General features: G+C 42.9%; 1 protein-coding gene across 1 annotated transcript in view; it reads right to left on the bottom strand.

Annotated features, from left to right (window-relative positions):
• LOC106590627 (U2 snRNP-associated SURP motif-containing protein) overlaps positions 1-15652 on the bottom strand; it is a 33179-nt gene extending 17527 nt beyond the window's left edge. The window contains 11 exon segments of the mRNA XM_014181756.2: positions 196-330; positions 332-408; positions 7058-7223; positions 7412-7494; positions 7593-7628; positions 10140-10231; positions 10665-10735; positions 10855-10988; positions 14248-14359; positions 14678-14776; positions 15553-15652. Of these exon segments, the coding sequence (XP_014037231.2) occupies positions 196-330; positions 332-408; positions 7058-7223; positions 7412-7494; positions 7593-7628; positions 10140-10231; positions 10665-10735; positions 10855-10988; positions 14248-14359; positions 14678-14776; positions 15553-15597 (1050 nt within the window). The 5' untranslated portion in view covers positions 15598-15652.
• Positions 15653-18468: the final 2816 nt, after the last annotated feature.

Raw genomic sequence — 18468 nt, 5'->3', positions numbered from 1 at the left:
GAAAACAGAAATTCAAAATCTCACCTCAATAAAAGTAGAAATCTTTAAATGGAACAAACCTATGACTAGTAGACGATATGCCCCAAAACATCACTGGCTGCCCAATGGTCTAAGTAGGCCTATGTCTACCAAAATAGTTAAAAACCACTGGTACAACAGGCCTAATAGAGCAACATCCCAGACATGGTGAATTACCTTGTCGAATTCATCCTTGTTCTTGGGCGGAGGGAGCAAGGCGGCGTTGGGGTTCTTCAGCCTCTCGCGGGTCTGTGCGTTGAAGGGCAGGCCGGAGGGGGGCGGGGGGAGGGTTTTCTCCACCATGGAGGGGGGGGATGTAGATTGGGTGAGGTGGGATAGGTACACCTTTACCCCAGCCCAGCTTCATCTCAAAGTTCATCATCATCTTCCCTGGAAGCAGCGGAAAATATTCTCTTAAAAGTAATAACACTAGTAGCCTATTTACCTTCCATCACATCTGATCTTACTAGCAATTATACTGAATCAGCTGCTGTTTCCAATATGCTAGGAATGCCAATGTGTCATGGCCATTGGCATTACGTAGCCTTATAGTCCCATCACGTTTAATGCAAGGAACCACTTCACAAAATAACCCTTATTATCCGTGGAATTGACAATAGAAGGCTGCTGATCCCATGCATCATATGTCTTACTGTTCTGGCCTTGAGCAAGGCACTTAACCCCCCCCCTCAAAGTAAAACACCGCACTGATGAGCACTGATACATCTGATCCATCAACCCTCCATCTGGAGAGCTACTGGGTGTGCAGGCTTTTGATCCAACCCTGCTCAAACACAGAGTCAGCTTATCAAGGTCCTGTTGAGCAGCTGATATATATTCTTTTTTTTACAATGTGGTGTGTTCGAGCAGGGCTGGAGTAAAACCCTGCACGCCCAGTAGCTCTCCTGGACTCTCCAGGAGGAGGGTTGGCTAACCCTGCACGCCCAGTAGCTCTCCTGGACTCTCCAGGAGAGCTGGGGAGTCCAAGGCGGTGACCCGATCCTGTAGGTTCATGCTATACAACATTCGCAGAGTACGACCCTGCCTTACACAGGAAGCGGCGCAGGTCCTAATCCAGGCACTTGTCATCTCCCGTCTGGATTACTGCAACTCCCTGTTGGCGGGGCTCCCTGCCTGTGCCATTAAACCCCTACAACTCATCCAGAACGCCGCAGCCCGTCTGGTGTTCAACCTTCCCAAGTTCTCTCACGTCACCCCGCTCCTCCGCACACTCCACTGGCTTCCAGTTGAAGCTCGCATCTGCTACAAGACCATGGTGCATGCCTACGGAGCCGTGAGGGGAACGGCACCTCCGTACCTTCAGGCTCTGATCAGGCCCTACACCCAAACAAGGGCACTGCGTTCATCCACCTCTGGCCTGCTGGCCTCCCTACCTCTGAGGAAGCACAGTTCCCGCTCAGCCCAGTCAAAACTGTTCGCTGCTCTGGCACCCCAATGGTGGAACAAGCTCCCTCACGACGCCAGGACAGCGGAGTCAATCACCACCTTCCGGAGACACCTGAAACCCCACCTCTTTAAGGAATACCTGGGATAGGATATAGTAATCCTTCTAACCCCCCCCCAAAAAAAATAATATAGATGTAAAGTGGTTGTTCCACTGGATATCATAAGGTGAATGCACCAATTTGTAAGTCGCTCTGGATAAGAGCGTCTGCTAAATGACGTAAATGTAAATGCATGCTAATAGCTAAATAGTTAACTAGCCAGATAGACAATTCTAAATATAGTGTGTAGTTTGGTCTGTTGTGTATCATCATTATAAAGAAAAATATGATCTGCTGTGCAATGCCTCTCTCTATTCTAGCTACGGGCCCAAACGCAGGTCAATGCCTCTCTCTATTCTAGCTACGGGCCCAAACGCAGGTCAATGCCTCTCTCTATTCTAGCTACGGGCCCAAACGCAGGTCAATGCCTCTCTCTATTCTAGCTACGGGCCCAAACGCAGGTCAATGCCTCTCTCTATTCCAGCTACGGGCCCAAACGCAGGTCAATGCCTCTCTCTATTCCAGCTACAGGCCCAAACGCAGGTCAATGCCTCTCTCTATTCTAGCTACGGGCCCAAACGCAGGTCATGCCTCTCTCTATTCTAGCTACGGGCCCAAACGCAGGTCATGCCTCTTTCTATTCCAGCTACGGGCCCAAACGCAGGTCATGCACACACCATGACTTTTCAAGGATTTTTCATTGCTGACCAAAAACCTGCTATGACTGGGCAAATAACTCGCTAGCAATTATTATCAACAAATGCGCTTTGATCTCAAAAACGCATCTTGCGACTGCATGATTGAAAAGGCAGCTCGTGCCTGTCAATGCAGGCCTACAATCGTTCTACTGTGATGCATTCCGCAGCGATTGGGAGGACAGTGAGCAAAACGTTGCATCAGGAGGACACTTTGATCCAATTATGATCGGAGTAGCCTAATTATTTGATATTGTGATTTTTGCATGATTTGTTTTACTTGTCCAACCGGACAAATTTAAATCTATAATCTGCTTGTCCAACAAATGTTTTTACTTGCCCCCGGGCAAGAGTTAATGTTGAGCCCTGACAATGTTTTTCATCCATGATCAGTTCTCATATCATAACCATCAACATGATCAGTTCTCATATCATAACATGATCAGTTCTCATATCATAACATGATCAGTTCTCATATATAACATGATCAGTTCTCATATCATAACATTAACATGATCAGTTCTCATATCATAACATGATCAGTCTCATATCATAACATTAACATGATCAGTTCTCATATCATAATCAGTTCTCATATCATAACATGATCAGTTCTCATATCATAACCATTAACACGATCAGTTCTCATATCATAACATGATCAGTTCTCATATCATAACATGATCAGTTCTCATATCATAACCATTAACACGATCAGTTCTCATATCATAACCATTAACACGATCAGTTCTCATATCATAACCATCAACACGATCAGTTCTCATATCATAACCATCAACATGATCAGTTCTCATATCATAACCATTAACACGATCAGTTCTCATATCATAACACGATCAGTTCTCATATCATAACCATTAACACGATCAGTTCTCATATCATAACCATCAACACGATCAGTTCTCATATCATAACCATCAACATGATCAGTTCTCATATCATAACATGATCAGTTCTCATATCATAACCATCAACATGATCAGTTCTCATATCATAACATGATCAGTTCTCATATCATAACATGATCAGTTCTCATATCATAACATGATCAGTTCTCATATCATAACATGATCAGTTCTCATATCATAACATGATCAGTTCTCATATCATAACCATTAACACGATCAGTTCTCATATCATAACATGATCAGTTCTCATATCATAACCATCAACACGATCAGTTCTCATATCATAACATTCATCATAACATGATCAGTTCTCATATCATAACATGATCAGTTCTCATATCATAACATGATCAGTTCTCATATCATAACCATTAACACGATCAGTTCTCATATCATAACCATTAACACGATCAGTTCTCATATCATAACCATCCACACGATCAGTTCTCATATCATAACATGATCAGTTCTCATATCATAACATGATCAGTTCTCATATCATAACATCCGATCAGTTCTCATATCATAACATGATCAGTTCTCATATCATAACACGATCAGTTCTCATATCATAACATGATCAGTTCTCATATCATAACATGATCAGTTCTCATATCATAACATGATCAGTTCTCATATCATAACACGATCAGTTCTCATATCATAACATGATCAGTTCTCATATCATAACATGATCAGTTCTCATATCATAACATGATCAGTTCTCATATCATAACATGATCAGTTCTCATATCATAACATGATCAGTTCTCATATCATAACATGATCAGTTCTCATATCATAACATGATCAGTTCTCATATCATAACATGATCAGTTCTTATATCATAACATGATCAGTTCTCATATCATAACATGATCAGTTCTCATATCATAAACATGATCAGTTCTCATATCATAACCATCAACACGATCAGTTCTCATATCATAAACATGATCAGTTCTCATATCATAACATGATCAGTTCTCATATCATAACATTAACATGATCAGTTCTCATATCATAACACGATCAGTTCTCATATCATAACCAGTTCTCATATCATAACATGATCAGTTCTCATATCATAACCATCAACATGATCAGTTCTCATATCATAACATGATCAGTTCTCATATCATAACATGATCAGTTCTCATATATAACATGATCAGTTCTCATATCATAACATGATCAGTTCTCATATCATAACATGATCAGTTCTCATATCATAACCATCAACATGATCAGTTCTCATATCATAACATGATCAGTTCTCATATCATAACATGATCAGTTCTCATATCATAACATGATCAGTTCTCATATCATAACATGATCAGTTCTCATATCATAACATGATCAGTTCTCATATCATAACATTATCAGTTCTCATATCATAACATGATCAGTTCTCATATCATAACCATTAACACGATCAGTTCTCATATCATAACCATTAACACGATCAGTTCTCATATCATAACCATCACGATCAGTTCTCATATCATAACATTCCGATCAGTTCTCATATCATAACATGATCAGTTCTCATATCATAACCATCAACACGATCAGTTCTCATATCATAACATGATCAGTTCTCATATCATAACATGATCAGTTCTCATATCATAACATGATCAGTTCTCATATCATAACATGATCAGTTCTCATATCATAACATGATCAGTTCTCATATCATAACACGATCAGTTCTCATATCATAACATGATCAGTTCTCATATCATAACATGATCAGTTCTCATATCATAACATGATCAGTTCTCATATCATAACATGATCAGTTCTCATATCATAACATGATCAGTTCTCATATCATAACCATCAACATGATCAGTTCTTATATCATAACATGATCAGTTCTCATATCATAACATGATCAGTTCTCATATCATAACATGATCAGTTCTCATATCATAACCACCAACATGATCAGTTCTCATATCATAAACATGATCAGTTCTCATATCATAACCATCAACACGATCAGTTCTCATATCATAACATTAACATGATCAGTTCTCATATCATAACACGATCAGTTCTCATATCATAACCAGTTCTCATATCATAACATGATCAGTTCTCATATCATAACCATCAACATGATCAGTTCTCATATCATATCATAACATGATCAGTTCTCATATCATAACATGATCAGTTCTCATATCATAACATGATCAGTTCTCATATCATAACATGATCAGTTCTCATATCATGATCAGTTCTCATATCATGATCAGTTCTCATATCATAATCAGTTCTCATATCATAATCAGTTCTCATATCATAATCAGTTCTCATATCATAACATGATCAGTTCTCATATCATAACATGATCAGTTCTCATATCATAACATGATCAGTTCTCATATCATAACATGATCAGTTCTCATATCATAACATGATCAGTTCTCATATCATAACATGATCAGTTCTCATATCATAACATGATCAGTTCTCATATCATAACATGATCAGTTCTCATATCATAACATGATCAGTTCTCATATCATAACATGATCAGTTCTCATATCATAACATGATCAGTTCTCATATCATAACATGATCAGTTCTCATATCATAACATGATCAGTTCTCATATCATGATCAGTTCTCATATCATGATCAGTTCTCATATCATGATCAGTTCTCATATCATAACATGATCAGTTCTCATATCATAACATGATCAGTTCTCATATCATAACATGATCAGTTCTCATATCATAACATGATCAGTTCTCATATCATAACATGATCAGTTCTCATATCATAACATGATCAGTTCTCATATCATAACATGATCAGTTCTCATATCATAACATGATCAGTTCTCATATCATAACATGATCAGTTCTCATATCATAATCAGTTCTCATATCATAACATGATCAGTTCTCATATCATAATCAGTTCTCATATCATAACATGATCAGTTCTCATATCATAACATGATCAGTTCTCATATCATAATCATTAAAACGATCAGCTCTCATATCATAACCATTAACACGATCAGTTCTCATATCATAACACGATCAGTTCTCATATCATAACCATTAACACGATCAGTTCTCATATCATAACCATTATCATCATCAGCTCTCATATCATAACCATTAAACTCTACCTGTTTTAAAAAGTCACCATTGGCCTCATGGTGAAATCCCTGAGCCGTTTCCTTCATCTCCGGCAACTGAGTTAGGAAGGACACCTGTATTCTTGGGTGTATTGATACACCATCCAAACCCTAATAAATAACTTCACCATACTCAAAGGGGTATTCAGTGTCATTATTAATATATATATATATATATATTTTTACATGTCTACCAATCAGTGCCCTTCTTTACAAGGCATTGGAAAACGTCTCTAGTCTTTGTGGTTGAAGCGTGATTGAAATTCATTACTCGAATGAAGGACCTTACAGACAATTGTATGTTTGGGCTACAGAGATGGGGTAGTCAATGCAACTTAATATGTGATTTGTTAAGTGTATTTTTACTCTCGAACGTATTTAGGTTTTGAATACTTATTGACTCAAGATATTTCATCTATTCATTTTTAAATAACTTGTATAAAAACATAATGCCACATTGACATTATGGGGTATTGTGTGTAGGCCAGTGTAGTGACACAAAACCTTAATTTATACCCTTTTATATTCAGACTGTAAAACAACAAAATATGGAAAAAGTCAAGGGGTGTGAATACTTTCTAAAGGCAGTACATGTGATACCTGCTGGTTTACTCTACAACTCCCATGTCCCACAGTGCAAAAGGAAAGCCCAGGAAGCAGAACCGTTATATGATGTAATGTTAGTGAAGTTGCATTGCGATGGGTGGGTGAGTGGTGTGATGATAAATAAAGCTTTAATACCGTTGAGGTTCTTCAGAGCTCTCTCCGCATCCCTCCGGTTCATGAAGGCCACAAAGCCACAGTTCCTCTCCCTGGCCCTCTCCTCGTCCGTCCGCGGCCACATGATCTTCACGCTGGCCAGAGGGCCGTAACGCCCAAACTCCTGACACAGCATCTCCTCGTTCATCTACACGGCAACCAGAAGAACAGCGAGAGGGAGGGAGGGACTTTTTGTTATTGGTGTCATTTTACATGGAATATCCTCAGTAATACAATGTATGAGTAGCATTTCAGTTACTAATATAAGCAATTAGGAATATAATACATTCATACAACACAATCATAACCAATTTCTAGACCACAAAAAAGGTTTACCTGTGGGTTGATGTTCCCGAGATATAAGTTAGTCGTAGAGGGGTCTCCGACGTCATGGGAACCAGGTGCAGAGTCGTCCAGAACTGCAGAGAGAGCAGAGCAGAGAAGTCTTTCTATAATATAGAAACTTAGTGAGACGTAGATATTAAAAGCAAGCCACTGTATTAAGTTATCAAATTACCACTGGACGGACGGTTTCTTCTTGAAGAACCATCCACTAAAAAAAGCAGAAAAGCAGGATAAATGTTGTTTCCCAGCGAAGTGGAAATGGGATGGGTGGAGGACGGAGGCAGTCGGCACGAGGTGGGGGGGGGGCAGTCGGCACGAGGTGAGGGGGGTGTCAGTCAGTATGAGGAGGGGGGGTCAGTCAGTGGGTGGGGTAAGGTTGGCGGTATGGGGTTTTCGAGAGTCAGCGTGGGGGGGTACGAGACAGTCAGCGTGGAGGGGTTCGGGTCAGTCAGCGTGGAGGGGTTCGGGTCAGTCAGCGTGGAGGGGTTCGGGTCAGTCAGCGTGGAGGGGTTCGGGTCGGTCAGCGTGGAGGGGTTCGGGTCAGTCAGCGTGGAGGGGTTCGGGTCAGTCAGCGTGGAGGGGTTCGGGTCAGTCAGCGTGGAGGGGTTCGGGTCAGTCAGCGTGGAGGGGTTCGGGTCAGTCAGCGTGGAGGGGTTCGGGTCAGTCAGCGTGGAGGGGTTCGGGTCAGTCAGCGTGGAGGGGTTCGGGTCAGTCAGCGTGGAGGGGTTCGGGTCAGTCAGCGTGGAGGGGTTCGGGTCAGTCAGCGTGGAGGGGTTCGGGTCAGTCAGCGTGGAGGGGTTCGGGTCAGTCAGCGTGGGGGGTTCGGGTCAGTCAGCGTGGAGGGGTCCGAGTCAGTCAGCGTGGGGGGGTTCGGGTCAGTCAGCGTGGGGGGTTCGAGTCAGTCAGCGTGGGGGGGTTCGAGTCAGTCAGCGTGGGGGGGTTCGAGTCAGTCAGCGTGGGGGGGTTCGAGTCAGTCAGCGTGGGGGGGTTCGAGTCAGTCAGCGTGGGGGGGTTCGAGTCAGTCAGCGTGGGGGGTTCGAGTCAGTCAGCGTGGGGGGGTTCGAGTCAGTCAGCGTGGGGGGTTCGAGTCAGTCAGCGTGGGGGGTTCGAGTCAGTCAGCGTGGGGGGTTCGAGTCAGTCAGCGTGGGGGGGTTCGAGTCAGTCAGCGTGGGGGGGTTCGAGTCAGTCAGCGTGGGGGGTTCGAGTCAGTCAGCGTGGGGGGTTCGAGTCAGTCAGCGTGGGGGGGTTCGAGTCAGTCAGCGTGGGGGGTTCGAGTCAGTCAGCGTGGGGGGGTTCGAGTCAGTCAGCGTGGGGGGTTCGAGTCAGTCAGCGTGGGGGGGTTCGAGTCAGTCAGCGTGGGGGGTTCGAGTCAGTCAGCGTGGGGGGGTTCGAGTCAGTCAGCGTGGGGGGGTTCGAGTCAGTCAGCGTGGGGGGGTTCGAGTCAGTCAGCGTGGGGGGTTCGAGTCAGTCAGCGTGGGGGGGTTCGAGTCAGTCAGCGTGGGGGTTTCGAGTCAGTCAGCGTGGGGGGTTCGAGTCAGTCAGCGTGGGGGGGTTCGAGTCAGTCAGCGTGGGGGGTTCGAGTCAGTCAGCGTGGGGGGTTCGAGTCAGTCAGCGTGGGGGGTTCGAGTCAGTCAGCGTGGGGGGGTTCGAGTCAGTCAGCGTGGGGGGGTTCGAGTCAGTCAGCGTGGGGGGGTTCGAGTCAGTCAGCGTGGGGGGTTCGAGTCAGTCAGCGTGGGGGGGTTCGAGTCAGTCAGCGTGGGGGGTTCGAGTCAGTCAGCGTGGGGGGGTTCGAGTCAGTCAGCGTGGAGGGGTTCTAGGCAGTCAGCGTGGGGGGTTTGAGTCAGTCAGCGTGGGGGGGTTCTAGGCAGTCAGTAAGGGAGGGGTTCGAGTCAGTCAGCGTGGGGGGTTCTAGGCAGTCAGTGAGGGGGGGTTCTAGGCAGTCAGTGAGGGGGGGGTTCTAGGCAGTCAGTGAGGGGGGGGGTTCTAGGCAGTCAGTGAGGGGGGGGTTCTAGGCAGTCAGTGAGGGGGGGGGTTCTGGGCAGTCAGTGAGGGGGGGGTTCTAGGCAGTCAGCCAAAGGGTCTGAGAGGCGGGGGCCAGTCAGCCAAAGGGTCTGAGAGGCGGGGGCCAGTCAGCCAAAGGGTCTGAGAGGCGGGGGCCAGTCAGCCAAAGGGTCTGAGAGGCGGGGGCCAGTCAGCCAAAGGGTCTGAGAGGCGGGGGCCAGTCAGCCAAAGGGTCTGAGAGGCGGGGGCCAGTCAGCCAAAGGGTCTGAGAGGCGGGGGGCCAGTCAGCCAAAGGGTCTGAGAGGTGGGGGGCCAGTCAGCCAAAGGGTCTGAGAGGCGGGGGCCAGTCAGCCAAAGGGTCTGAGAGGCGGGGGCCAGTCAGCCAAAGGGTCTGAGAGGCGGGGGCCAGTCAGCCAAAGGGTCTGAGAGGCGGGGGCCAGTCAGCCAAAGGGTCTGAGAGGCGGGGGCCAGTCAGCCAAAGGGTCTGAGAGGCGGGGGCCAGTCAGCCAAAGGGTCTGAGAGGCGGGGGCCAGTCAGCCAAAGGGTCTGAGAGGCGGGGTCCAGTCAGCCAAAAGGTCTTTATGTATTTTAGATAGTCTAGCGGTTTCCTAGCCTGAAATCTTAACTGAGATGCTCTGTTTGACCATTGAAACAGAGCAAATGAGTTTGGACTCCAGCCTAACCTTACCCTGTCAGTAGTTATACAGCAGACACTTACCTGAGGAGCGTTTTCCCTCCATCCCAGAGAGAGGTTCGAATCGACTGACTCTGCCTTTTATCTTGTGTCTTTCATCCCTCTCTTCCTGTATTCTGGGAGATACAGACAGAGAATATGATGTTTTGCAATAAACAAGTACATTGTGACGACCTTCCCAGTCTGTCTGCCGAATTCTTTCTCTTTGCTCTTGTTTTCCTTAATAGGATGTCGGTGGGCGGAGCCGGGAGGGTCGTCAGGGACATACCTGGGCTCGGGTGTGTCCCAGGATAAATAAACCTCTTCCCCATGCACACACACTGATAGATTTTGGTTGTGGCTCTTTTGTTTGTTTGCGTTGGCACCTTTCAACACTCCTCATTATCACACTACTGATTACTGACACCATTGTTAATTGTATTTAGTTTACTTTAGTTAATAGTAATATTTTGTTATTCCTTATCTCCACGTTGTCTCCCTTTTTGTTACGAACTTCGAGCCGGTTCGTGACAACGTGGAGCAATAGATGAGGGATGTGAAATTGCTTACTGTTTCAGTTCTTCCTTAAAGAGCTCTAAGTTGCTTTTCTTCTTTCCCTTTTCAGTTGTTTTCTTCAGTGTCTGAAAAGTAAGTACAGAAAAGTTTTTTCTTCTTCGTTTTTTGAAGAAGCCAGTAAAAGGACTACCTATTTGGTTAGTCTAAAAACAGTCAAATAAATGATTGTTACAATGATACATACATGTTTTTTATCTAATGTTAAAAACTGTGGAGGGGTTTCCAAAGGCAGGAAGCTGCTTTTCGGTGGTGCTGCGGTTTCGAAGCGAGACTTGGGTTTATACAGCTTGCCCTTCTTGTCATCGGAAGCAGCCTCCTCTGTAGGAAAAAGCATACAGTATGTCAACACGAGATAGTTTGGTTTTTTACTAGAATGTACAATACAATAGTTCACAACTGTATTTATCCAATACACAGAGACAATGGAAAATGGTCATTTGACTCCCCAACATACAGTTGAAGTTTACACACACTTAGGTTGGAGTCATTAAAACTCGTTTTTCAGCCACTCCACTCCACACTATAGTTTTGACAAGTCGGTTAGGACAACTTTGTGCATGACACAAGTAATTTATCCAACAATTGTTTACAGACAGGTTATTTCATTTATAATTCACTGTATCACAATTCCAATGGATCAGAAGTTTACATACACTAAGTTGACTGTGCCTTTAAACAGCTTAGAAAATTCCAGAAAATGATGTCATGGCTTTAGAAGCTTCTGATAGGCTAATTGACATCATTTGAGTCAATTGGAGGTGTACCTGTGGATGCATTTCAAGGCCTACCTTCAAACTCAGTGCCTCTTTGCTTGACATCATGGGAAAATCAAAAGAAATCAGCCAAGACCTCAGAAAACAATTGTAGTCCTCCACAAGTCTGGTTCATCCTTGGGAGCAATTACCAAACGCATTAACCTGTTGGGTCTAGGGGGGCAGCATTTGCACGTCTGGATAAAAAAAAATGTACCCGATTTAATCTGGTTACTAATCCTACCCAGTAACTAGAATATGCATATACTTATTATATATGGATAGAAAACACTCTAAAGTTTCCAAAACTGTTTGAATGGTGTCTGTGAGTATAACAGAACTCATTTGGCAGGCAAAACCCTGAGACATTTTCTGACAGGAAGTGGATACCTGATGTGTTGTATTGACTTTAAACCTCTCCCATTGAAAAACACAGGGGTTTAGGAATATTTTGGCACTTCCTATTGCTTCCACTAGATGTCACCAGCCTTTACAAAGTGTTTTGAGTCTTCTGGAGGGAGATCTGACCGAACAAGAGCCATGGAACGGTGATGTCCCATTAGACACCTGGCGCGCTACTTCATGTTGGGTACCCTCGTTCCAATACGTTATAAAAGGCTATGCATTCGTCCACCTTGAATATTATTCATGTTCTGGTTAAAAAAGGCCCTAATGATTTATGCTATACAACGTTTGACATGTTTGAACGAACGGAAATATATTTTTTCCCCTCGTTCATGACGAGAAGTCCGGCTGGCTTACATCATGTGCTAACGAGACGGAGATTTTGGACATAAATGATGAGCTTTTTTGAACAAAACTACATTCGTTATGGACCTGTGATACCTGGAAGTGACATCTGATGAAGAGAATCAAAGGTAATGGATTATTTACATAGTATTTTCGATTTTAGATCTCCCCAACATGACGTCTAGTCTGTATCGCAACGCCGTATTTTTCTGGGCACAGTGCTCAGATTATTGCAAAGTGTGATTTCCCAGTAAGGTTATTTTTAAATCTGGCAAGTTGATTGCGTTCAAAAGATGTAAATCTATAATTCTTTAAATGACAATATAATATTTTACCAATGTTTTCTAATTTTAATTATTTAATTTGTGACGCTGACTTGACTGCCGGTTATTGGAGGGAAACGATTTCCTCAACATCAATGCCATAGTAAAACGCTGTTTTTGTATATAAATATGAACTTGATAGAACTAAAAATGCATGCATTGTCTAACATAATGTCCTAGGAGTGTCATCTGATGGAGATTGTAAAAGGTTAGTGTATCATTTTAGCTGGTTTTATGGTTTTGGTGACCCTGTCTTTGACTTGACAAAACATTACACACAACTCTTGTAAATGTACTGTCCTAACATACTCTAAATTTATGCTTTCGCCGTAAAACCTTTTTGAAATCGTAAAACGTGGTTAGATTAAGGAGATGTTTATCTTTCAAATGGTGTAACATAGTTGTATTTTTGAAAAATTTGAATTTTGACATTTATTTGGATTCAAATTTGCCGCTCTTGAAATGCACCTGCTGTTGATGGAGTGCACCACAGGTGGCACGCTAGCGTCCCACCTAGCCCCAAGAGGTTAAGGTACCACATTCATCTGTACAAACAATAATACGCAAGTATAATCACCATGGGACCACGCAGCTGTCCTACCGCTCAGGAAGGAGACGCGTTCTGTCTCCTAGAGATGAACGTACTTTGTCGCAAAAAGTGCAAATCAATCCCTGAACAGCAAAGGACCTTGTGAAGATTCTGGAGGAAACAGGTACAAAGGTATCTATATCCACAGTAAAACAAGTCCTATATCAACATAACCTGAAAGGCCGCTCAGCAAGGAAGAAGCCTCTGCTCCAAAACCGCCATAAAAAAGCCAGACTACAGTTTGCAACTGCACATGGGGACAAATATCGTACTTTTTGGAGAAATGTCCTCTGGTCTGATGAAACAAAAATGGAACTGTTTGGCCATAATGGCCATCGTTATGTTTGGAGGAAAAAAGGGGAGGCTTGCAAGCCGAAGAACACCATCCCAGCCGTGACGCACGGGGGTGGCAGCATCATGCTGTGGGGGTGCTTTGCTGCAGGAGGGACTGGTGCACTTCACAAATTAAATGGCATCATGAGGAAGGAAAATGATGTGGATATATTGAAGCAACATCTCAAGACATCAGTCAGGAAGTTAAAGCTTGGTCGCAAATGGGTCTTCCAAATGGACAATGACCCCAAGCATACTTCCAAGGTTGGGGCAAAATGGCTTAAGGACAACAAAGCCAAGGTATTGGAGTGGCCATCACAAAGCCCTGACTTCAATCCCATAGAACATTTGTGGGTAGAACTGAAAAAGTGTGTGCGAGCAAGGAGGCCTACAAACCTGACTCAGTTACACCAGCTCTGTCATGAGGAATGGGCCAAAATTCACCCAACTTATTGTGGGAAGCTTGTGGAAGGCTACCCATAACATTTGACCCAAGTTAAACTATTTAAAGGCAATGCTACCAAATACTAATTGAGTGTATGTAAACTTCTGACCCACTGGGAATGTGATGAAAGAAATAAAAGCTGAAATAAATAATTCTCTCTACTATTCTTCTGACATTTCACATTCTTAAAATAAATTGGTGATCCTAACTGACCTAAGACAGTGAATTTTTACTAGGATTAAATGTCAGGAATTGTGAAAAACTGAGTTTAAATGTATTTGGCTAAGGTGTATGTAAACTTCCCACTTCAACTGTATCTACACATTTAATATTTAGCTAAAAATATCCCTGATAGTTTTGTGCGGTTTGAGTTGGTTCTTCTTACCTTTAGTTGCATTAGCAATGCCCCCCCGGACAAAGGCCTTGACCTTGCCCTCTCCTCCCTCGAACGCAGCCAGGAACTCTTCATAGATCTCTGCAGCTGCACGCTCATCCTCCTGCCAAGGACCAGACCATCAACATCTCTCACAGGCCATCTCACAATACCAGAGCACTTGTCCAATAATAAAGACTTATTTTACTTTCTGTTGCAAAAACGTTCGCTACCGTTTGCTCTAATGAACACGACACTGATTCAACAATCCAATTTAAACACAAACAGCTAATGCTACATGAATCCACTTTGGAATGTTCAAGTTTATAGAAAATGCAAGGTGCATTAGGGTGTTGCCCAAAACAAATACGTCAGATTTCAATTTGATCCCTTGTGTGGGCCACAACTTGTAACATGAAATACATTTGACACTTATATTTACCTTCTTTTTGATTTCCTCTTGTTCCTTCTTGCTTAGGGTCCTCTTGGGCACGACCGTTTTGCCAATGCTGAAGGACTTCAACTTGCTCTCTAGTAGCGCCTACAAATGTAAAAGACAACTTCGATAGCTAAAGAGTTGAATACACTCACATGTCTCATTACAATAACAGTTAAGATAACTGTGCATTTTCCTTGAGGTTGCTTGATATTCTTCCATGCATTAGTTAGCACGCTGACCTGGCAGACAAAGTTGTGAGACAGCCAGCTTACAGTATGCTAACTGGTGAAATGACAGGTTGTTGCTAGCTAGCTGCTACCTAGCTAATAGCCAACTGGCTATTTATAAATACTGTGATGTGTTGAATTGGAATGATCGAAATGTTGAGAGTTTGTCAGTAGCTTAGCTAACTAAGGTAGTTATCACAGCCTGTCAGGAGGCCTACGGCGGGTCCAATGTTTTTTGTACACCAACTACAGCTTCCCAACGGCAAAGGACCAGTGGAGGCTATTGTTAGCTAGCCAGTATTTATTTATTCACCACGCTGGTGCAACAACCAAAAACAGGCACCAACTCACAGCACCTAGCTAAATGGAGCCAAATGCTACAATAGTAATCAGCTAACTAGGTAAACACATGGCGAAATCAGTCCAATGTTTGAAAACAGGGAAAATACCGGTGTATCAGGCCCTTACAGTAGCTAGCTAGCTAGCTAGCGTTAATTAGCTAAGTGGTCTTTCCGTAAACAAACGCTCCTTATAATTAGGAACACGTATGGCAACAGCTGCACAACGTTTATAACCACACAAACTACAATAAACAGTTCGTATAAAGTTTAATTGCCAATGCATCAAGTAAATGTCGATTAATAAATTCACCTTTGCGCTAGATTTCTGCGAACCACCTGGCGTTCGGTCCGCCATCTTGGTTGTGCTGCCTCTAATCAATTACCGATTTTGGGATACGCTTTTTTTTACCTAGTCCAAAATAGTCGAATAAAGAAATATCGATGGCTGTTTGCATAGCTTAGTAGTGGTTTGAATGGCCTACTGCCTACCTAAATGGTGGCCTTGCTATAATACGCTTGTGGATAAAACAACAACTAGAACTATTAATTAATCAGCCAACTGTAAATCACAGTCGTGATTTCATTTGTGTGGGGTTGATGCCTACTCCATATTTAAATTCAATGGTATAAAGTACTTAAGTATATTTTAGCAATTACAATTACTTTTGATACTTAAGTATAATTAAAACCCAATACTTTTAGACTTTTACTCAAGTAGTATTTTACTGGGTGACTTTCACTTTTACTTGAGTCATTTTCTATTAAGGTATCTTTACTTTTACTCAAGTATGACAATTGGGTATTTTATTCACCACTGTTTAAATTGCATTACCCAACTTGTTCTATTGATGACCTGTTGACACATGGTTTTTCAAGCCAATATCACACATTCAGACAACCTGAAAACAACATGTATTTGAGAAGCGATGCTTAATTTGTTCCACCAGATGGAGGCATTTATAGCAAACCCCTCTGTGTGTGTGTGTGTGTGTGTGTGTGTGTGTGTGTGTGTGTGTGTGTGTGTGTGTGTGTGTGTGTGTGTGTGTGTGTGTGTGTGTGTGTGTGGGGGGGGGGTGTACGTGTTAAACAATCTAAAATTTGACCAACTTTTTCTTGGGGTTTAGTGTTAATCCCCCCGATTCCTATGGGGGTTTGGTGCTGTGAGAATTAGAGTTAGAATTAGAATTACATTAAAGATTAGGGTTAGGAACTAGGGTTAGTTTTAGGGTTAGGAGCGAGGGTTAGTTTTAGGGTTAGGAGCTAGGGTTAGTTTTAGGGTTAGGAGCTAGGGTTAGTTTTAGGGTTAGGAGCTAGGGTTAGTTTTATGGTTAGGAGCTAGGATTAGTTTTAGGGTTAGGAACTAGGGTTAGTTTTAGGGTTAGGAGCTAGGGATAGTTTTAGGGTTAGGAGCTAGGGTTAGTTTTAGGGTTAGGAGCTAGGGTTCGTTTTAGGGTTAGGAGCTAGGGTTAGTTTTAGGGTTAGGAGCTAGGGTTCGTTTTAGGGTTAGGAACTAGGGTTAGTTTTAGGGTTAGGGGCTAGGGTTAGTTTTAGGGTTAGGAGCTAGGGTTAGTTTTAGGGTTAGGAGCTAGGGTTAGGAGCTAGGGTTAGTTTTAGGGTTAGGAGCTAGGGTTATTTTATTTTTATTTTTATTTCACCTTTATTTAACCAGGTAGGCTAGTCGAGAAGAAGTTCTCATTTGCAACTGCGACCTGTCCAAGATAAAGCATAGCAATTCGACACAAACAACAACACAGAGTTACACATGGAATAAACAAAACATACAGTCAATAATACAGTAGAACAAAAGAAAACAAAAAGTCGATATACAGTGAGTGCAAATGAGGTAAGTTAAGGCAATAAATAGGCCATGGTGGCGAAGTAATTACAATATAGCAATTAAACACTGGAATGGTAGATGTGCAGAAGATGAAGGAGGAAGATAAATAAATAAATACAGTGTGGGGATGAGGTAGGTAGATAGATGGGCTGTTTACAGATGGGCTATGTACAGGTGCAGTGATCTGTGAGCTGCTCTAACAGCTGGTGCTTAAAGCTAGTGAGGGAGATATGAGTCTCCAGCTTCAGAGATTTTTGCAGTTCGTTCCAGTCATTGGCAGCAGAGAACTGGAAGGAAAGACGACCAAATGAAGAATTGGCTTTGGGGGTGACCAGTGAGCTATACCTGCTGGAGCGCGTGCTACGAGTGGGTGCTTCTATGGTGACCAGTGAGCTGAGATAAGGCGGAGTTTTACCTAGCAGAGACTTGTAGATAACCTGTAGCCAGTGGGTTTGGCGACGAGTATGAAGCGAGGGCCAACCAACGTGAGCGTACAGGTCGCAATGGTGGGTAGTGTATGGGGCTTTGGTGACAAAACGGATGGCACTGTGATAGACTGCATCCAGTTTGTTGAGTAGAGTGTTGGAGGCTATTTTATAGATGTCATCGCCGAAGTCGAGGTTAGTTTTAAGGTTAGGAGCTAAGGTTAGGTTTAGGTTTAGGGTTATGGTTAAGGTTAGGTTTAGGGTTAGGGTTAGGGTTAAGGTTAGGTTTAGGGTTTGGGTTAGGTTTAGGGTTAAAGTTAAGGTTTAAAAAAACAACAACAGATCAGAGGCAGTAGGGATGACCAGGGATGTTCACTTGATAAGTGTGTGAATTGGACCATTTTCCTGTCAAAATGTTTATTTTATTTATTTTTATTGAACCTTTATTTAACTAGGCAAGTCAGTTAAGAACAAATTATTATTTACTATGACGGCCTACCAAAAGGCAAAAGGCCTCCTGCGGGGACGGGGGCCTGGGATTAAATAAAATACAATATAAATATAGGACAAAAGACACATCACAACAAGCGAGACAACACAACACTACATAAAGAGATACCTAATACAACAACATAGCAAGACAGCAACACATGACAACACATCATGGTAGCAACACAACATAACAACAACATGGCAGCAACACAACATGGTAGCAGCACAAATCATGGTACAAACATTATTGGGCAAAGACAACAGCACAAAGGGCAAGAAGATAGAGACAACAATACATCACACAAAGCAGCCATAACTGTCAGCAAGAGTGTCCATGATTTCCTAGGTACTGGGAATTACACCACAAATGTAACGAGTACTTTTGGGTGTCAAGGAAAATGTATGGAGTAAAAAGTCCAATATTTTCTTTAGGAATGTAGTGAAGTAAAAGTAAAAGTTGGCAAAAATATAA

Source organism: Salmo salar, chromosome ssa29 (assembly GCF_905237065.1).
Source record: "Salmo salar chromosome ssa29, Ssal_v3.1, whole genome shotgun sequence".
In the NCBI taxonomy this organism is placed as follows: Eukaryota; Metazoa; Chordata; class Actinopteri; order Salmoniformes; family Salmonidae; genus Salmo; species Salmo salar.
This window is presented reverse-complemented; position numbering and strand designations above follow the sequence as displayed.